The sequence below is a fragment of the Hyperoodon ampullatus genome (genome assembly GCF_949752795.1).
Source record: "Hyperoodon ampullatus genome assembly, chromosome: 10".
Taxonomy (NCBI): domain Eukaryota; kingdom Metazoa; phylum Chordata; class Mammalia; order Artiodactyla; family Ziphiidae; genus Hyperoodon; species Hyperoodon ampullatus.
This window is the reverse complement of record NC_136923.1, coordinates 42584122-42606689: the sequence shown is the minus strand read 5'-3', so window position 1 is coordinate 42606689 and position 22568 is coordinate 42584122. Positions and strand designations below refer to the sequence as shown.

At 38.0% G+C, this 22568-nt stretch overlaps 1 protein-coding gene across 2 annotated transcripts in view; it reads left to right on the top strand.

The window, feature by feature from the left end:
* Positions 1-22568, top strand: part of SACM1L (SAC1 like phosphatidylinositide phosphatase) — a gene marked incomplete at both ends in the record, with an annotated part of 39963 nt that overhangs the window by 787 nt on the left and 16608 nt on the right. The window contains 8 exons of one of the 2 annotated variants that reach the window (XM_079712529.1): positions 1982-2056; positions 9846-9995; positions 12826-12885; positions 13791-13824; positions 18589-18690; positions 20796-20881; positions 21658-21744; positions 22254-22322. In XM_079712529.1, coding sequence (XP_079568655.1) covers positions 1982-2056; positions 9846-9995; positions 12826-12885; positions 13791-13824; positions 18589-18690; positions 20796-20881; positions 21658-21744; positions 22254-22322 — 663 coding nt within the window. Of the gene's footprint in view, positions 1-1981; positions 2057-3694; positions 3734-9845; positions 9996-12825; positions 12886-13790; positions 13825-18588; positions 18691-20795; positions 20882-21657; positions 21745-22253; positions 22323-22568 lie in introns of those variants that run through there. The other variant, XM_079712528.1, reaches the window with a different exon arrangement.

Genomic DNA, 22568 nt, shown 5'->3' with positions numbered 1-22568 from the left:
AGGGCAGTATTTGAGTAACCATAGAGTAGGCATTCGGTAAATGGTAAATATCCTTTGAACAGATTAAGTGAAACATGAAAATATTTTGCATAGGATACTAAAGTGTAAGAAAGGTAGGACTATGAATCTCCATTTCCTTGGTTGTCTGCTTTTTCTGGTAAGCTTTTCCTTTGACCAAATAAAGTAAGAGCTGTTTTAGTTTGATAATTTGGCATTTCCTGTGACTGTTGCTAGGTGACTGCTCTCTCAGAATAGCTGACTGATTTTAACCATGCTTAGTGTATGTCTGAAGTTTAGTCCCACTACTTTATAACATATTGATACAACCCAGTGTCTTTTTTATTTTTGGGTGGGGGGGGTGCGGGCTGGGGGTGGTGGGCCTTGCCACGAGGACCTTAGTCCCCCAACCAGGGATCCATCCTGTGCCTCCGGCAGTGGAAGCTCGGAGTCCTAACCACTGGACCACCAGAGAATTCCCTACCACCTAGTGTCTTATAAAAGCTTTAGTATGGATGTATTTTCAATTATTTTTTGTCCTTTCAGTGCCATTTTATTTCTAAGTAGAGAATGCAGACCCATTTGAGTGGACAAAGCTAAAGGTTTTAAATAGTTTGGATGTAAAAATGATAACCAAACAGTCATTGGTAGACACATGAAGAGATACTTTGACCTGAAGCTAGTGATGATGAGGGGCTGTCGATCACAGTTTCTCTGGCAGTTTCCTTTTACCATCATTGGGAATACAAACCATTGCCACTGAAAGAGGAATTTTTTTTCTTCCCTGAAAAACCAACATAGTCTTAGGAATTATCATAATGTTATTGATATTACGCTCCAGTTAATGTAACTTACAGCTGTATCAGTAGTACATTTATGTTTATCAGTGATCTCAGTATATTCAGAATCTTCTCTGAGCTTTTAACTGCACTGGTATTTCCATTTTTCATGGTAATTAATTATGGCATAGCATTGCTAAGTGAATTGAATTATTGAGAGAAACAAGTGAATTTTAGACCTTATTCACAATTAGTTTATTCAGAAAAACAGGACTGCCTTTAAGAAACAGGACTGGAGTTTACAGCAGTGTTTCAGAATGGGACCCAGGCTGATAATTAAACTGTGACTGAAAGAAAAATTTTATAGCCACATAGGTTTGGAAAACTTTGAATTAAACAGTGGAACAGCTTTCGTTTACTGTAGGCCTTCTCGGAGCCTTTAATTTCCTACTGTGCGTTGTGACTCTGGGAGGGGTAGAGTTAGTATGGATGTAGCAAAGTAAGTTTCTTTGAGTGGGAGACCCTACCTCCCCTCTTTTTGGGCATTATTCCCTCAACTAGAGTTCTACAAAATATGTTTTGTGAAACACATTGGCTTAAAGTTTAACAGTTGTGAAATGAACCTTGTAATGTAAGGTAGTCTTTATTAATAACGGCATTATTGATAAAATCGAAGCTGATGATATTGCCTCCCTGGATACCTGTATCAGTTTCTTTTAGACATGAACAGGAGGCTTTTCCTTCCTCCTCCCCTCTTGGATCTTGGCCTCCATGTCTCACATTCTTATTAGGGAATTAGGCGAGTCCTTTTTTTGCATTCCATTTGTTGCATGTTGAGATTAAAATCTTGTTTCAACTTCCATTTACTTTCTAATTCTCTTAAAGGGGTAAAGATTTGGTTTCTGACAAGAGGTTGAATAAACTTGGTTGAAAATTGGCATTGGAAAATAACCCTTAATTTACGTAGTGAGGTTGCTGAAGCGTGTTACTTTTGGCACCATATTCTAGACAGGCAGAGACCTTTATATGTAACATGGACATCTTTATTTTATATTCTGCCTAACTGGAGGTCTAACGCTAATGAAGGAATGTTGTTTTCTTAGAACAAAGCGTGCATATTGAAGTAACCATTGAAATGAAACTACATTTCTCTTTCAGTTGGTGAGCTTTTTCTAAGTCATTTTTCTTTACTTTCTTCTTTAAAGTCAAGAAAGATATTCCTCCTTCAGCTGTCACAAGACCAATATTTGGTATACTGGGCACAATTCATCTGGTGGCAGGTAAGAAAAATGAGCTAAGATGGACAAGAAGGTAATTAAATCGACGCTATTAGAGTATGAGATGAAGGCACACTTTATATCTTGCTTTAGGCAATAAATCTGTAGGTGTTTGTCATTAATTTCTAAAAGTAATATACCCCAAATAGCAAGTGGTTAAATTTGTAAGCCTGAGGTTCTATTTTTTTTTTTAATGAATTTATTTATTTATTTATTTATGGCTGCGTTGGGTCTTCGTTGCTATGCGCATGCTTTCTCTAGTTGAGACGAGTGGGGGCTACTCTTCATTGCGGTGCGCAGGCTTCTCATAGCGGTGGCTTCTCTTGTTGCAGAGCACGGGCTCTAGGCGCACGGTCTTCAGTAGTTGGGGCTCGTGGGCTCCAGAGCACAGGCTCAGTAGATGTGGCACACGGGCTTAGTTACTCCACGGCACGTGGGATATTCCCCGATCAGGGCTCGAACCCGTGTCCTCTGCATTGGCAGGGGGATTCTTCACCACTGTGCCACCAGGGAAGTCCTGGACCAGAGTATTCTAAACCTTCAACTCCATGGTTCTGCATTATTAGGAAAGTGATGGTTTTTAATCTAAATTTTATTTCATTGAACTTTTGAAAAGTTCCTGTTGTATCAGGCACTGTGCTGGATGTTATTTATAAAAGATGCAAGTCCCTTTTGTCCTGTAGCTTACAGTTGAGTGAGAGAGGCATTTAAATAGTAAATTACTGCAGAACAGTGTGACAAGTTCTAGGAGAGAGATGTACATAGGAATACTTTCAGGGAGGGCACTTGTGATTAGAGCCTTGAACAGATGTGAAGAATTAATCTAGTGGTAAAGGCTTACCCTGGTTTATTTGTGGGAGGAGGAGGTGGCCAGGATCAGGGTTGGTGTATTAATGCATGGTGCTGGGATCGCTTCTTGATTCCTGACCACTCATCTTTGGAATGTTCCAGTAACCAGTTAGTTATACTGCCCCAGCACATTTCTCTACCATTTAGAATGACATGAAGGACATGGGAGGTGTAGATATCTGCAGTGGCCAGATATTATGACCTATGATGCTTTAAGCTACACGTTGGAAAATGCATTAGCAGAGGCCCGTATGCTCTGGGGATGACAGGAGAGTGAGAGAGAAGCGTTTTCTGTCTGTACTTTCCATCTGCTAGGATCACTACTCTGGTTACCAAAAGCTTTTACTTTTATCTTTCTGAGAAAAAATTTGATCTTTCAATAAAAATTTGTCTAAATAATATGCTGGTCTTTCTATTCATAAATTACAAGATTGCTTTTCAAAAAGTATGGGTCCTTTATCTATTTAGCACAGCTCTCGCCATTATTTATTTTTATTTATTTTGGCTGCACCTCAAGGCTTGCAGGACCTTAGTTCCCTGACCCGAGATCAAACTTGCACCCTCGGCAGTGAAAGCACGGAGTCCTAACCACTGGACTGCCAGGGAATTCCCATAACTCGCCTTTAAAGAATAAGGACCACTATTTCTGGCTTTACAGTTGCCTTATTTCTGTTTACGTGTACTTGGCTGTGCTTTTTTGCAGGTAATTACCTAATTGTCATTACCAAAAAGAAAAAAATAGGTGAATTTTTCAATCATGTAATCTGGAAAGCAATAGATTTTGATGTCCTTTCTTATAAGAAGACAATGTTGCACTTAACTGATATTCAGGTAAGAACTGGAAGCACTTACTAATTGCAAAATCCAAAGAAGTCCCGTGGGGTGGATGGGGAAGGGAGGTGGAACACAAAGAATGTTTGATGGATTTCTTTTAAACCTAATTATTTAAACAATGCATAGAGCTGGTCACTCTACATACCTAGCCCTAAAATGTATTTCTTTTTAAACTGTTCATATATTTTATTGCACTTGGGTTTTTTTTTTAACTCACTCAATTCTTAGATATGAAATTTCATACAAGAGAAAAGGACAGACTGAAAATGCACATGTAGTCAACACGTAGATTTAACTTCATATCCTTTTTGTGAAGAAATAACATATTAAATATCTTTCCACCATTGTAAAGCAGTTATACTCCAATAAAGACGTTAAAAGAAGTAAAAATAAAAGGGATGCTCCTATATATTACTAAAAAAAAAAAACATTATCTTTGAAGTTCCACTCATCCCGTTTCATTCCCTCTTTCCCTAGGGAGAAAGCTTTCTTCAGTTTTGCCACATGGGAATATAAGTGTGTGTGCATGTGTACATGTTCAAACAGTCCTCTTTTTGCACAGTTCCTATATGCATGGATTTCAGTTACCACAGTTTAGTTAACACCAGTTCCCAACAACACAGTTTAAATTTCAGTTACCATGATATATTGACTAAAGAATTAGCTCACCAAAGATGAAAGCGCAATGAAACAAAAAATGACAACTCTAGAAGTGAAATTCAAATTGAACATGAATAGAGTATAGAAGAAACAGCTGATGGTGGGAATAAGAGACTCTGGATACACAGCCAGAGGTCTCAGTGAAGGTGACGTTATCGACATTAATGGTCGTGATGAAAAGGTTGAACGTGTCCCAGAGCAAGTGATGCCGGTAACAAACTTCACATTAAAGGAACTCACAGAAGTATTTCATGATATTAATAGTATGAAGGATTAAGTGTTAGAAGCTAGTTCAGGCTTAGATGTACGACAGTTCATCAGGGTGTAGAAAAGATGGTATCATAATTTACATGGAGAAGAATGCAAGCACTGTTCAGGCTACTCTTGATAAATTTTGACCAGAAGTAAAATATTTTTAATTATCAGTGTTTCAAATTACAGTACACTGAATAACGTTTTACTATTTTTTCATTTCCCTATACATTTATAACTTACAGTAGGAGAGTTTTTAATGTGTTGATTAAAAAAATTTTAAGTCATGGAATGATCTTAACTTTCCTATTGATTATTAAGATAGTTTAAGATTATTAAGATTAAGATAACATGGTCATTTTTATAGTCCCACCCTATCACGCAAAGTGAAGACTGCCTGTATTCATATTCAAACAATACCTGTTTTTGCTTGCAGTATTTTTTAAAACTTACATGAATGGCATTAACCCTCTTCTAGTTTTTGAAAATTACTTTTTTTAAGTCAACATTATGTTTAGAGACTTACGTCTATTGAGTACTTGTTTTCTAAATGTACTTTATTTATAGTATTTGCTTTTTAAAATTTTTAAGTTGTATTTTTATTCCCAAGATTACAAAAAGTTTGTTTTTAAAAGAAAGCTTATTATTCTAAAATATGTATCTTACCTATGATAAACATTAAAAAAAAATCAGTCCTAGCACTATTGTCTTATTGACTAAGTAAAGCTGTAGAATATGGTTTTTATACTTTAAACTTAAAATTTCTTTCTTACTGTATATATATCTATCAATATATTAATAAGCTCATTCTCTATGAGACATGAGAATTAAGGCAATAAAAATGGTTGTTTTCATTTAATAGCCTAGTAATATTTACTTGAACAGTTTCTTCTTTATTGCTATAGTTTGTTTTCAGGCTATGTAACTAATTTTAGCATTCCTCGCTGTATATGCTTTGCTTATTTATACCTTTTGTTTTTTACAAAAATGTTGAGGCCAAATTAAAAATTTTGTATGTAGATTCGTAACATGAATTAACATTAATCATTTGCTAAACAGTAACAAATTATTAAAAATTGTTTTTTAAAACAAGGATAAAAACAAATATCAGTCTTGGTATTCATTGGGAAAGCCAGCTAAAATAATTATCAGAAAATAAATAGATATACTGCTTTTACTGGATCTTCCTTTATTGCTTATTGAAGTGTAATTGACTTACAATATTATATTAGTTTCAGGTGTACAACATGGTAATTCAATATTTTTACGCATTATAAAATGATCACCATGAGAAGTCTAGTTACCAACTGTCACCATACAAAGTTACTAAAATATTATTGACTGTATTCTGTATGCTGTATATTATATCCCCATGACTTACTTATTTTATAAATGGAAGTTTGTATCTCTTAATCTCCCTTACCTATTTCACTCATCCTTCCTACCCCTCCCTCCCCACTGGCAACCACCAGTTTGTTCTCTGTCTGTGGGTCTGTTTGTATCATTTTTTTTTCCTCTTTTTAAATTTTTTTATTGGAGTAAAATTGCTTTACAATGTTGTATTAGTTTCTGCTGTACAATGAAGTGAGTCAGCTATACCTATATCCCCTTCCTCTTGGACCTCACTCCCACCACCCGCCCCTATCCCACCCATCTAGGTCGTCACAGAGCACTGAGCTGAGCTCCCTGTGCTATACAGCAGGTTCCCACTAGCTATCTGATTTACACATGGTAGTGTATTTATGTCAAACCTAGTCTCCCAATTTGTCCCACCCTCCTCTCCCCACTGCTGCCCGTGTCCACATGTCTGTTCTCTATGTTTACATCTCTAATCCTGCGCTACAAATAGGTTTATCTGTACCATTTTTCTAGATTCCACATATATGCGTTAATATATGATATTTGTTTTTCTTTTTATGGCTTACTTCACTCTGTATGACAGACTCTAGGTCCATCCACATCTCTACAAATGACCCAATTTAATTCCTTTTTATGGCTGACTAATATCCCATTGTATATATGCACCACATCTTCTTTATCCGTTCATCTATCGTTGGATGTTTAGGTTGTTTCCATGTCCTGGCTATTGTAAATAGTGCTGCAGTGAACATTGGGGTACATATATCCTTTTGAATTATGATTTTCTTGTCAATATCTTACAGTTTTCTAATGACGGTCTTTTTACCACCTTGGTTAGATTTATTCCTAGGCATTTTATTCTTTTCCATGCAGTTGTAAATGGGATTGTCTTCTCAGTTTCTCTTCCTGTTAGTTCATTGTTACTGCATAGAAATGCAACAGACTTCTGTATATATTAATTTTATATCCTGCCATTTTATTTTTATCTTTAAAATTTATTTATTTTATTTTTGGCTGCATTGGTTTTTCGTTGCTGCGTGTGGGCTTTCTCTAGTTGCGGCAAGTGTGGGCTACTCTCCGTTATGGTGCGCAGGCTTCTCATTGCAGTGGCTTCTCTTGTGCGGAACATGGGCTTTAGACACACGAGCTTCAGTAGTTGTGGCTCGCAGGCTCTAGAGCTCAGGCTCAGTAGTTGTGGCGTGTGGGCTTAGTTGCTCCACAGCATGTGGGATCTTCCCGGATCAGGGCTTGAACCTGTGTCCCCTGCATTGGCAGGCAGATTCCTAACCACTGCGCCAGCAGGGCAGTCCTATTCTACTAGTTTTTTGGTGGCATCTTTACTTTGGGGTTTTCTAAATACAGTATCATGTCATCTGCAAACAGTGACAATTTTACTTCTTTTCAATTTGGGTTCCTTTGTTTTCTTTTTCTTGTCTAATTGCTGTAGCTAGGACATCTAATAATATGTTGAGTAAAAGTAGTGAGAATGGGCATCCTTGTTTTATTCCTGATCTTAGAGGAAATGCTTTCAGCTTTTCACTGTTGAGCTTGATGTTGGCTGTAGGTTTGTCATATATAGTCTTTTTTTTTTTTTTTGGCCCTGTCATGTGGTTTGTGGGATTTTAGTTCTCCGACCAGGGATTGAACCTGGGCCCTAAGCAGGGAGAGCACGGAGTCCTAACCACTTGACCGCCAGGGAATTCCCTGGTCTTTATTAATAATGTTAAAAGTATGTTCCTTGTATACCCACTTTGTTGAGAGATTTTATCATAAATGTATATTGGATTTTGTAAAAAGCTCTTCCTGCATCTATTGAGATGATCATATGCTTTTTATTCTTCAGTTTGTTAATGTGGTGTATCATATTGATTGATTGGTGGATATTAAACTGTCCTTCCGCTCTTGGGATCAGTACCACTTGATCATGGTGTGTGATTTTTTAAATGTACTGTTGAGTTTGGTTTGCTAATGTTTTGCTGAGGATTTTTGCATTTGTGTTCATCAGTAATGTTGGCCTATAATTTTTTGTGTGTGTGTGTGTGGTGTCTTTATCTGGTTTTGGTATCAGGGTAATGCTAGCCTCATGGAATGAGTTTGGAAGCATTCCTTCCTCCTCAATTATTTGGAATAGTTTGAGAAGGCTAGGCGTTAACTCTTCTGTAAATGTTTGGTAGATTCACCTGAGAAGCCATCTGATCCTGGACTTTGTTGGTAGTTTTTTGGTTACTGATTCAATTTCATTACTGGTAATAAATCTGTTCATATTTTCAGTTTCTCCCTGATTCAGTCTTGGGAGATTGTACATTTCTAGAAATTTATCCATTTCTTCTCGGTTGTCCATTTTATTGGTGTATAATTATTTGTATTAATCTCTTATGATCTTTTGTATTTCTGTGGTGTTGGTTGTAATTTGTCCTCTTTCATTTCTGATTTTAGTTAGGCCCTACCTCCTTTTTTCTTGATGAGTCTGGCTAAAGGTTTATCAATTTCTATTTATCTTTTCAGAAAAACAGGTCTTAGTTTCATTGTTCTTTTCTGTTGTTGGCCCTGGGGTGTCCCGGCACTGGTGCTGGCCTGCTGGTGGGCAGGTAAGCCCCTGCACTAATAGGCCAGAAGGAGGACTCCAAAATGGCACTTGCTAGCACCAGTGTCCTCGTGGTAGAACAAACTCCCTGAGACAGCTGCTGCCAACATCTACATCCCCAGTAGCAGCAGTCCCAGTTGCCTCCTGCCTCTCCAGGAGGCTCGCAAAGATCACTAAGTGGGTCTGACTTAGGCTCCTTTCAAATGCCTCCATGCTAGGACTTGGAGCATGTGAGATTTTGTATGGGCCCTTTAAGAGTGGAGTCTCTGTTTCCTACAGTTGTCCTGCTCTCCTGCACGCAAACCCTGCTGGCCTTCTGGCCTTCAGAGCCAGACATTCTGGGGGCTTGTCTTCCTGGTGCAAGATCGTCGGCCTCAGTAGCTGACGTGGGGCTCAGACCCCTTGCTCACTGGGGAGAACCTCAGCAATTGTGATTATTCTCCCCATTTGTGGGTCACCAACCTGAGAGTGTGGGTCTTGACTATACCAGGTCTCCACCCCTCCTACCCATATCATGGTTTCTTCTTTATATCTTTAGCTGTGAAAAATCTGTTCTACTAGTCTTCAGGTTTCTCTTATAGATAGTTGTTCTGTGAATAGTTGTAGTTTTGGTGTGCCTGTGGGAGGAGGTGAGCTCAGGGTTTTCCTATGCTACCATCTTGGCTACTTCTCTCTCTCCTGGACCTCTCTTTTCAGTCTTTGTTTTTTGTTTTTGTTTTTGTTTTTTTGGTAAAGAATCCCATTTTACTTCCCAACTAGCCCAAACCAGTAAAGTTTCTTAGGAATGAGGATGGTATTGTTCTCTTGTTATTGACTCTCTGTTACTGGGCCCCTCATGAATTTATGTTTTTCTTCTGTCAAATGAGGATAATTAATGCTAAACTAGCAAGGGGTTGCTGTTAAGATAAAGGAGAATCTCTGTAAAGTGTCTGGGACACAGTAGGTCATAACCTAAGGTGGTGATGTTTTGTTAATGTGACTCTTCTGCCCTTTAAAGTAAAAATTGTGAAGGATACCAATGGGAAAGGAGGTCTAATCAGTTAATATAATACCCTATGGTGCTGAGCATTGTCCATGTATCAGGAATTGTCCCAGGTCCTGGGGAAATGGTGAGCATCCTCCTCGCCCAGTCTTTGTGCCAGTGGCATTTAACAGGGCTGAACTTGCAGGTTTTTATTTTCACTCTTTTGTCATGTTGATAGATTCCTTTTCAAGTACAAGATAGACTGATTATTTGCTCCCCTTTGTTTACAGTTACAAGATAACAAAACTTTCCTAGCAATGATAAACCATGTCTTGAGTGTGGATGGGTTTTACTTTTCAACGACATATGATTTGACCCATACTTTGCAGCGGCTGTCTAACACTAGTCCAGAATTCCAGGAAATGAGTCTCTTGGAAAGGGTAAGCTTAATTTTCAATTATTATTACTTTTTTAAAAAATAATTTTAAGGAGATTTTCTCTGTTTCATCCATAAAATACATATTGATTTTTCTCAGTCCTGGCTCTATCAGGATCATGTATGGGGCTTTGAAAGTATACCATGTTTCAAATAGACATCTCATTTCCAAATTCAGGACCCCAGAATCTGTGTATGTTACGCAGACAGGATTGAGAACTACAGGGGTCCATTTTTAGAAATCTAGCTTAAACATGAATGTTGGTAATTTCCTAGCTCTCTGTGTTCTGTGTTATAACAGTTATTAGCATTAGCAACATAATTGTACTTGTAAAATTAATGTTCTAATGGATGATGTTCTTTCTGCAGTGGTGTTTTTTATAGTTTTTACAAGTAGAAAAGTAACAACTTGTTAAGAACTTGAAAAATATGCTTTTGTTTAGGGTGGGGTTTTTGGTTATTTTATTGACTTAAGTGTATCTTTAAAACTGAACCTCAGGTGATTTCAACATAAAATTTCTGCTGTTCAGGAACCTAGATAATTGCTGCCTTGATTTTTTGTTAGCAAAAGTAGATATGTTTAGGGGGCAGACAGCATTTAAAAGGTTGCTGTCAAAAAAAAAAGTTGTCAGTTATCTATTAGGTTGGACCATACGAAATTGCCACTAATTGACCATATTTGACCAATAAAAATGATCATTTTATATAGCTCAACCTAAATCTTTTTTTTTTTTTTGGCTGCATTGGGTCTTTGTTGCTGCGCGCGGGCTTTCTCTAGTTGCGGCGAGCAGGGGCTACTCTTCATTGCAGTGCACAGGCTTCTCATTGCGGTGGCTTCTCTTGTTGCGGAGCATGGGCTCTAGGCACGCAGGCTTCAGTAGTTGTGGTTTGTGGGGTCTAGAGCACAGGCTCAGTAATCGCGGCGCATGGGCTTAGTTGCTCCGCGACATGTGGGATCTTCCTGGGCCAGGGATCAATCCCGTGTCCCCTGCATTGGCAGGTGGATTCTTAACCACTGTGCCACCAGGGAAATCCTAAATCGATATTTTAGTTGACTGGCTTTTTAAAGACTTTATAGTCTAATTTTGTAAGATTATATGTAGGCTTCAATGTAAGTTTAGATGTAAGCTAAGCAATGAAGAAATTTGGCTTTTAACTGCAAAGAGACTCTTGCTTTTTTGCTACAGTCTCCATTCGCTATGAAATGTCTCTCAGATGCCTGCCATGTACCAGGCACTGTACTAGCCACCGACCACACAGGATGAAAAGACATGCCCCTGCCTCTCGGGAGCCTGCAGTCTACTGGGGAAGTGGAAGTCCAGGCAATCACAGAACAAGGGACAATTGCTGTCACAGAGATAGGTACCCAAGTGTGGTGGGATCCTGAAGGAAGGCGGGACTCACTCTGTCTGGGGGAGTCAGGGACGACTGTACAGAGCAGAGGAAGGTGATTTTTGAGCCGAGACTTAATGATGAATAGGCCTTATTGATCAGGCAGCAGTGGGAGAAGGAGGGTTCCAGTCAGAGGCAGTGGCAATATTAGGCTAAACTGAAGAAGAAGCCATCTCATCTGTTGGGATGGGAGGGAATTTTTTGTCAGCTAATCAGAAGAGTCAGAGTTACCATAACTTTGGGAATCACAAAAGTGATAAGTGAACCATATATACTATAAACATTTTATCTCAACTTAAAACATAAAATTTTACATTGGTCAATTTTTTGATGTAGGATCATAAGCTTTTCTTTGTTTTTGGTTCCTTGATTCCTAATTGTCTTTCCTGTATAAATTATATCCATAATGCTTTCCAGTTTAAGTCTCTTTAAAGATTTTGACACAGAGCAGTCTGTTTGCAGAATACTATATATTTTTACTATGTTTCTCCAGTCTTTTATTGTTGCCATTTTTACTACTAGTTCAACAGAAGTTTTGTTTTTAGCAACTTGCCTTTTATCAAGTTCTGTTGTAAATCATTCAACTTTATAGAAAGAGCAGTTTATTTTTAAGTCATATTTCATTCATTTATAAAATAGTTAAATTATGTTATGAATAATAAGAAAAACTGGCACAAACTGATTGGGAACACACAGTCTGAATCTCAGGAAGTGTACCATTCAACTGGTTATGCCTGAGTGCAAGAGCCACTCCTTGTGACTTTCTGCTGGGGACGGGGGACAGGGGAGTGTCCGTTGCTGTGTTTTATAAAGAGAATGAAGAGAATTGGTTAGTCTACTGTGTTGTTGAGGGAGTTCCTTCTGTATAGTTTGAAAGTCAGAGTGGCCAGAGATGAGAGCAGAGAGTTAAGTAGGGTTGCTAGATTCCAGGACTGGTTAGGCCATGTGAAGATTTGGTTCTTTAGATGACAGTGAGCCAGTGAAGAATTTCCAGCAGACACGAGACGTGTCATGTTAGACAACAACTGCTGGCAGCATGTGGAGGAAGGTTGTGAAGGGCCAGGCTAAGGCTTGAGGCTAGGGAGGCTGTTTTAGTAGTTGGGCTGCAGTCAGGTGTTAGCCAGGGGTGGTGAGAATAGATATGTAGAAGAGGAAATGGATCCGGAAGGGGATTTAGGACTCGATGATTGATTAAATATAAGAGAAAGAGCCTGCGAGGACTGCCAGGTTTCTGTATGGGCCAGCAGCACTGGCTTGAGGCAACGAGACAGGGATACCCGGAGGAGGGGCAAGTTGGCAGGGAAGTGGAGTTCTTTTTGCAGCATGTCAAAGAGACCTGCTCCTGGCCACCAGGTGGAGACATTGATTGTTATACTTTTCTTTCTGTAGAAACTCAAATTGGCAGGAGATACTGAATATTAATTTTAAAACTTCTCTCTTAGGCAGACCAGCGGTTTGTATGGAATGGTCATCTTCTAAGAGAACTTTCTGCTCAGCCAGAGGTAATGTACACTAAATAAAACCAGCTTATTTGTTACAATTCAAGTTTTAATTGAATACGTGTTATAAAATGGCTACCTAATCGCCAAGGATTTTGGTAAAGAATTCTAATTTAACTCGTTTATAACTTACGGACTTTGATCCGATCTACCCTCCCACATCATTGTAGGTTGAAGAAGCCTAATTATTTTACTCCAATCTTCTATAGAAGCCTTAAATAAAGAAAAATACCTCAGTATAAATACATTGCTTTCTATAAGTGAGAGAGAGAGAATGGGTCTTGGTAGGTGAATAATGTTAGAAATTGGGCCAGAGCTAATTCCCCAGGCAGTGGAGAGCTTTGCATTTGTCTTCCTATGGGAACCTGACTCCCTTCCGTCACCCAGGATAGACATGCATAGGTGTCACCTTCCTCTGTTCTTGGTTTATACAAATGAGATGTAAACAAGGAGGCCACCTAGGAAGCATAATGTATTGAATCTAGGTAAACAGATTTGCCTAATGGCATTATCTCTTGGCATTTCCTTTGCTTTTTTGGGAAAAGTAGTTTAAACTGCAAACCGTTAACGTGGAGATATCTTTTCCCTGGAGCAGTGAACTTGTTGCGGGCAAAGACTGAAAAGGAGGGAGATAAACATTCTGCAACTTCATGTAGTTTTATTAGTGTTCCAAAATCTGCAAATGTTCAAGCCCAAATGACTGTAGCACATACTTAAATTTTTTAATTAAAAAGACAATGTTACATTAGAGAAATGTCTTTAAAATTAAAAGTTACCCATAAGCTTACTACTTTGTTTTATTTGTATATTACCTCCCCATCTGTAAATATTTTTTATATAGTGCTTCTTTTTGTTTATTATTTTTGAACTATATTTATTCCTAAACGTAACATACATCTTCATTTCAGGTCCATCGGTTTGCTCTTCCGGTATTATATGGCTGTATCCTTACATATTACTCTTTAGTTTTCTAGCAGCCTTTATTTAAATATTATTAGAAATTAGATTTAAAGACAATCTCAAATATTACATGAGGAGAGTATTTTAGAATTAGTAGAAATCTCTTTTGATAATAATATCAAACCATTAACATAAAATCTTAGAATACTGGTTGTAAATGACCATTGTTTTTTTAATAGAATAAACTCTTTAGACTCACTAATGCTCTCTGGGGCTGGTGTTTTAAAAGAAGAAATATGTCCACTGTGTTTTGGCTTTATTAGACTTTGTATCAATAAACAAGAATAGTTTTAGCCTATTGAAAATTTTCCTTAGCAATTAAAAAAGTTAGACTCAGGAACTAGGATAACCAGCAAGTTGGAGAGGAGAATTACAATTAAAAATTCTATTTGTCATTTGAAATAGCCACAGAAAAATGAAAATACATGGTGTACAAAGAATGATGCTTGGTCTGAGGTGTAGTACAAATGCAAAATGAGTAATGGTTATCTAATTGTAAGTTCATTTTTAAAGCTTATCTTTATCATAGACATCATAATAAAAATAGGGAAGCAAAGTGAGCTGGCTGTTAAAGGGTAAGCACAATGTGCTGATGAGTGCCTATAGTCAGGACTCTCTGCCCGGCAGAAACTGAGGGGGTCTTTCTATCACATACCCGCAAAGAAGCTTATTAACTAACACAACAGTCTGTGATTTATTTGTTCATCATGTTAGTATGATTTCCTTAAATTATTATGCTTGTTATACTTAAAAACAGAAATGTAATGCAGGAAACATTTTCCACAGTTGTGGGGGAATAAAAATCAGAAAATGTCAGGATAAAAGCTCTTGTTTATTCTGGTTTTTGTTTTTGTTTTTCCCTGGAGCTAAGTTCTCCTAAGGATAAAATAATAACAAGCGTACTATTTAGTTAGTGCTTTAAGGGTTTGGGCCAGTTGTGTGTATGTGTTTCTTTAATTCCAGAATGAGATTGTGAATGGGCGAATAATAACAAATGAGATTATAGAACACTTTTGCTAGGTGATTTTATTTTATTTTATTTTATTTATTATTATTATTATTATTTTTTTGCGGTATGCGGGCCTCTCACTGTTGTGGCCTCTCCCGTTGCGGAGCACAGGCTCCAGATGCGCAGGCTCAGCGGCCATGGCTCACGGGCCTAGCTGCTCCGCGGCATGTGGGATCTTCCCGGACCGGGGCACGAACCCGTGTCCCCTGCATCGGCAGGCGGACGCGCAACCACTGTGCCACCAGGGAAGCCCCTGCTAGGTGATTTTAGAAACAGTTTATTTCGCTTTATTTTTTTATTTTTTATTTTTTATTTTGTTTTTGCGGTACGCGGGCCTCTCACTGTTGTGGCCGCTCCCGTTGCAGAGCACAGGCTCCGGACGCGCAGGCTCAGCGGCCATGGCTCACGGGCCCAGCCGCTCCGCGGCATGTGGGATCTTCCCAGATCCGGGCACGAACCCGTATCCCCTGCATCGGCAGGCAGACTCTCAACCACTGTGCCACCAGGGAAGCCCTAGCTTTAAATCTGAAGCTTTACATTGGCTTTTGTTTAGTGTAGCTCTTTGACAAGACATGTCCTCAGATGTTTCCTGTACTTAGAGAGAGATCAGCAAGAAAAAAGGGCCCAAGGCGGGAGCTTGACTGGAGCAGAGAATGGACAGGGAGTGGGAGCTGTATTCAGAGAGGCTGCTGGACCCACATTATGCAGGGCCTTAGGGGCTTTGTCTTTTACTTTAACTGTTAAGGGAAACTATTGGGATTTGAGTAGTGGATTGTCATGGTAGGACAGGATCACTCGGACAGTGATGTAGAGAATATGCCAAAGGTGAGCAGGGGAGGATGCAAGGAGTAGCTAGGAGCAGTGGTAGTAATCTGGATGGGATGTAATGTTGCCTGGGACCAGGGTGCTAGCTGATGGTGATGAAAAGTGGTCAGGTTCTAGATATGTTTTGAAAGTGGAGCTAAAAGGATTTTCTGACAGATTGTACATGGGGAATGAAGGAGGGTTGAGTATGAGTCTTAAGATTTTTGGCCAGAGTAAGTGGAAGGAAACCATGCATTGTGGTGGGGAAGAGCCGAGGTGGAAGGCAGGCCAGAGTATCTGGACTTCTATTTGGACATGTTGAGTTTGAGATTTCTGTAAATATCCAAGTAGAGATTGTCAAGAAGACATAGATTAATGGAACTGGAGTTTAGGAGAGAAGTCCATGTTGGAGATGTAAATTTTTTTTTTTTTGAGACATAAATTTGAAAGTCCTCAGGGTATAGATGGCATTTAAAGCCATGAAGTGGGATGAGATCATCAAAGGAAGAAATGTATATAGAGAAGAAAAAGGTGTGGAGAAAGAAGACAACCTGAAGGGGGTTCTAGATAGTGAATAAATGGTAGAGCCATGGACTACAGGCCTCAGGACAAAGGACTTCTGAAGTGGGGGAACCAAAGTAAGTGAACTGAAATGACGAGTCATATAGAGTTACTCTAAGATTTGAAGTTGGAAAAACCAGCAAAGGCAAGTGAGGAAGAGAAGAACCAACCAAGTGAGAGTAGTGTCCCAGAAGCAAATGAAAATAAGGTTTCCAAGCAGAGGGTCTTGTCAGCTGATATGCTGCTGGTTGTTTAAAAATGACCATTAGATTGAGAGTCTCCCTGCCGATGCAGGGGACATGGGTTCGTGCCCTGGTCCGGGAAGATCCCACATGCTGCAGAGCGGCTGGGCCCGTGAGCCATGACTGCTGAGCCTGCGCGTCCGGAGCCTGTGCTCCACAACGGGAGAGGCCACAACAGTGAGAGGCCTGCGTACCGCAAAAAAAAAAAAAAAAAAAAAGACCATTAGAGAGGGAGGTTATGTTCCTGTTTCCCCCACTTCTCCCCAAATGGGGGCTGTTACCAAATGCTGGGAAGAAAGATTTTGGAGAAGGTGGGAGCACAGTCACATGCTAGAGCAATGTCCTTGAGTGTGTGAGGGGGTGGGGTCTAGTACACAGGTCAAAGGCCTGACACAGACAGCTTATCCACCATCCAGCTCATCCGCCATAGTAGAAAGGAAACAGCTATGGTGGACCTGGAGGCTAGTAGGTAGATAGATGTGGTGGGAGCATGTGGATGGCTTTTATTTTCACAGTGAAATTGGAAGCAGTGCCATTAGCTGTGAGTAGTAGCTGGAGGTTGAGGAGAAAGTGTGAAATGAGCATCCCAAGTGGGAGTGCATGGCCCTGAGAGTCACTAATTGACAAAAGATTAGAAGTAAATACATCGACATTTAAAAAGTTGTGTCGTGCTGGGATTCTGCATGATTTTTCTTCTTCTTTCGTTCCTTACATGCTTTTGGATGGATATTCATCTTGTAATCAGAAGAAAATGATTCATAAAGCATACATATTCCATGCTATACTCAGTTCTCTCAGAGGCAGACTCCATGTCTGATTCATCTTTGTGCCCTGCTCCAAGTAGATAACTTGGGGGAATGAATGAGTAAATACGGCTTTGGAGTCTTCTCTAGTACTGTGGTTTTAAAGGATTGTGAATTGGGAGCTCAGGATGACTCATTACAAAGTCTGATGATACCAAGTGATAGAGAGGGATGAATCATAAGAAATTCATATTGCTGGTATCATTTGGTACCACTGTTTTGAAAATTATTTGGCATTTCCTTATGGATTTACCAGGCCTTCCCCTCTACATACCCAATACGTTTATACCAGTAGGTTTTTCAGAAATGTTCACAGCACCACTGATAGAGCAAACTCAGAGCACCACGAGTTCCATCAGCAGAAGAATTAGGGCTGTTGTGATATGGTCCTTATAGATTGCACACAACACTGAAGAGGACCAAACTACTGCTTCATGCAGGGCAAGGATGACTCTTAGGTACTTACTGGGGCATAAACAAGGACTTGAAGTTTATTAAGAGTGTTGTGCCATTTTTATAAAACTCAAAAGCAAGCTGTGTGTTTTCAAGTCATGGTTGCATATAATGAAAGTAAGAAGGCAGGGGAATCGTCTCCACAGGGCTTCTGGGCAAGAAGCCAGTTGGATGGGATGAAGAAGGAACAGATATTAGATTCAGGGCTTTGATACTGTTCGCAAGTTGGAGGTAGGTTTATAGATATTTTACTATGCTCTTATGCTTTATAATGGATGCATCAAATTATATTAAGCAAAATGTTATGTAAAGGAAATAACCATAGGGCAAACCCAAACCTATGAGGAAGAGAGAGATACCTTCTGTTTCTGAATAATCTTTAATTTACAGTTTGATCTGTAAATCTTTATATACTTAGCAACTGTTATTGGTAATTGTAATTATGCATATAATATAAACTTCAGTAGCTTAGTCTTTTTCCACCCTTTCTTCCATTTCTTATTGGAAGGTTAATCTATTTTAAATGTATAAGTCTTTCATTCAAAGATTTTTTTGTGATGTGGTTAATATTTAATTCTTTACTTTCAGAAAGTGGTTGAAACTATCTGGGAAAGGAAATCATATTATTTAAATAGAAACACTGTAATGAACCACTTAAACACACTGACTATGTCATTATAGGGTTACTGACTTGACAAAGCTTCACAATCAGTACTAAAGGCTTGTGAATATTCATGAGGAACCAAAAAATTTGCATATTCTTTTTATTTTCTGTAGGCAGAGTCATTCTTACTAGGGTAGATAGATTCAAATTTCATCTGAAAATAATACATATGATTTTGCAATATGTTATATTTTTCTTAATGTAGTTAAGTTATTACTATGCACTCATGTTCTATTAATGGAAAATACTTTGATTGGATTCTCATCTCGAGGAGGAGTTGTTTCAGAGCTGGTGTCCGCTATTATGTAAGAGGTGAGATTAATTTTGTCAGCACGATTTGGTACTGGGTTATATCTATCTCTAATTAATGTTTGGCTCATGGTAACATGAATGTAACCTTTTGTATTTTATTTGTTTCATTATCATTTGATAGCCTTGCTAAATATTTATCTCCTGCTTCATTATGATAATTAGGTAGGTCTTCTGTGCTTTACTCCAGCTACTGTAGTTACATTGCAGATGTTAATGAGACACTGTAGGCTGCTTCTTACTGCTTTAAGAGGAATTGATCATGTTATTTGCTGGATGTCTGAAAGCATAGCTGAACTCACTATAGTTTTCAATAACCTAAACTCATATCAGAAAGTATTTTCTTTTATTGCTCTTGGTTTCTTTGCATGTATAAAGCTAGACATTTGACCTTATGCCTTCAACTTCGAAGATTTACATTTGAGCATTTATTCTTTAGGCTTTGTGCTAGCAACACGCTAATTTGCTTAAACCAAGCTTTTAAAATCTGTATTAGAAGTTACTGTCATTATGAAAACGAGTTTCCCGAACTCTATTTTTTTTTTAAGCCAGAGTATATCAGAATAAAATCCTGTGGACCCTTAGGTAAATCATAGAAGTTTTGGGCCAGGAAGTTGTAAAAGTCATTTGGTTAATCTCCTTTAGTATAGGTGATATAGCAGAGGAAGAAAGACATTTAGTGAGTGACCTGGCCAAGATCACACAACCAGGATTAGAGTTAGCAATGCCCTTGTATCTGGATTTTCTTGGATGGAGTCATATTTTTTAATTAAAAGTTTTGAAATGGTAATGCAGTCACATAGATCAGGTATCAAAAGTATAAAAAGATATGCAGTTAAAAAATATTTCTCATTTCTGACTTCATCTGCTGCATCTTACCTCCCGACCAGCTGATCTGTTGTTAGTTTCTTACTTATCCTTCAGATAATTTTTATGCTATTCCAAGTATGTTCTCCTTCTTTTGCGGACAGTGGTTGTATACTGTGTACATTTTCTTGCACCTTGGGTTTTTTTTAACTTAATATATATTGGAAATCGCTTCATAAAGATGTCTCGTATGCTCATTCGCTCTCTCTCACACACACACACACACACACACACACACAATCGCACTCTTATTCTCAATCTCACTTTTTAAAATAACTACATATTATTCCTTAATGGGAATTCTGGACAGAACCAAGTACAGCCCATGCTTCTGACAAGTAATTTTAGAACGTACTGAGAAGGCATTTTATTGCTGATTTGACTATAATTTTTTTCCCTTCTGTTAATATGTTAACAGAAACACTGATGTTATATGTTACACCTCAAAATGTTATATGTTTTAGAAGTATGTCAGATAGAAAGAATGTTAAGAAATATTTGAGATGATTAAAAATCTGTTGATTCTTTTTTTTTCTTTCCTAATAATTTGAGTCAGGGACTCGCTTGAAAGTTGCCTTTGCTTAGCGAGCTTTTCTTAGTAAAGATAATGTAAACAAGATAGTAAGGTAATGCTTCAAACATTTGAAAGAACTAACCAAATCAAGGCTAAATATTTAAGAGCAGTGCTTTTCAAATTAGTTTTTTTGGGTATATTCATAGAGTTTTAGAAATTGTAGGATCATATACAGTTTTTGTGCTTTCATTTTGATAATTAAAATTATAAGCATCTGCTGGACCATTTGCATCATTATAACAAAATACTGTTAACATAATGGCCCACATTTGCATTTAATATTGTGTTTAATGGTTTTAACTTCCAAAATTGGGATCTGTGGGTATACTGTCAGAGGTTTTTGAGAACTTGTTTTTTCTTTAAAATATGTCCAAAATTTGAGAAACACTGTTTTAGAGGAATTGTGTATATATAAACAATTGGTATATTAAATAGCAGCCAACATTATTTGTTTGTTAATAGGTCCTCAATACTCCCTTTAAGCCTGTTTAAATGAGTGAGCTTTGTTAGCTTTCTGATGGTGGACTATGCATTTGTTTGAAATTTAGTTTTATAAGTACTTTTCCACTAATTTGAACTGACTTAATTCTCTTCAAGTTAGAGTGAATTAGTGAGTTCCTGATGTTTTTCTTATGTAATAAATATAGTTAATTTTTTTCCAATTCAGGAATTGATTCTGAAGGCCACGCAGCTAACTTTGTAGAAACAGAACAAATTGTGCACTACAATGGGAACAGAGCTTCATTTGTACAGGCAAGTTAACATGTCTGTTAGGCAGCCAGCCAGTTGGTCTCTTCTACTTGGATTGTAATTTCCTGACATATTGTTGAAATTTCTCTCCTTTTTAAAGTAATATCATTGTCTGCAATATGGAAAGAATTCACCCCAAACAAGGATATTCCATTAACCTGGCACTCAGCTGCTGACATTTTCTGCCCTTGAATTAAATCCCTAAAGGAGAGGGTAGGGTAGGAGGTGCAAGGGTTATGGAAATGGAGCCACTGGTCTGCTTAACCCCTTAGACTTCTTCAGGGCAGTGATGACAGGACAAGCAGTTGGCTTATGCCTGACTTTACCTGCCTTGCATTCACTGTGACATAATATCTGAGTTGTGGATCACTTACTGCTCCAGAGTATTAATGGCTAAAAATATTTTTAAGTTCATAAACATATTCTTTTGAGAATGAATAAAGCAATTTCTAGTTTTATTATAATGCCAAATTACTTACCAGACGTAACTTGGTAATTTTTATTTGTAGATAAAAATTGATTTATTTTAGAATTTAGGGGAAACACAACTGTCTACTACACAAGTGCATGTATATAAAATCAGAAAAAGTCCTTTCCAAATGCATGCCCCAAAATATGAATTTTAGCAGCCGGTATGCATGGATTTCTTTCATAGTTAGTAGGTTGCATTTTTATTTTTTCTTTTGCGGTCATTGATATTGTATATACCCCTGACAATAAGCTGAGAAAAACAAGTTTGTGTGTATGTTTCTTTTTACATATCTTTTCTTTTCTTTTAGACTCGAGGATCAATACCACTTTACTGGTCTCAAAGACCAAATCTCAAGTACAAACCACTGCCACTGATCAACAAAGTAGCAAATCATGTGTGTATCTTCCATGCTTTTTTCATTGGCTATAAATAGAAGCTTAGTGGCATTATAGTTTGCGTATAGAGCATGTATTTATTTCTGATAAGTTAGACTTCAACATCTTTGAGGCCTTTCTCCTTGGTTCTGGCACTTAGTGAGCTTATAAACCAAAGGGCTGTGTATATGGCATGTTAGAAATGTAGAAAAACAAACTGAATGACATGGTAAATTTAGATTTTAGAGATCTCAGTAAGATTTGCAGTCTTACACTGTTTAGAATATTCAGTGTATTCTATTTGACATGCTCAGAAATAAAATAGTAATATTGTAGCTCACAGTAGAATGGCTTATAATTACTACTCACTACATGGTATTTAGAATATCTAGAAGACATAGAGTCCATCTTAATGTCATTCTCTTGAATATAGAGATAGGACATTTAAGGAGATACTTTTTAACATCTTATAAATATTCTTATAATGTAATCTGGTAAAGTATATAACTCTTGTTTTTCCCCTCTTTAGATGGATGGTTTCCAAAGGCATTTTGATTCACAAATAATTATTTATGGAAAACAAGTCTTAATCAATCTGGTATGTTTCTTACACTTTGGGGGGAATAAAACCTTAGCATCCTTTTTTTTTTAAACAAAATTTATCATTTTAACTTTTTTTTTTTTTTTTTTTTTTTTGCGTTATGTGGGGCTCTCACTGTTGTGGCCTCTCCCGTTGCGGAGCACAGGCTCCGGACGCGCAGGCTCAGCGGCCATGGCTCACAGGCCCAGCCGTTCCGCGGCATGTGGGATCTTCCCGGACCGGGGCACGAACCCGTGTCCCCTG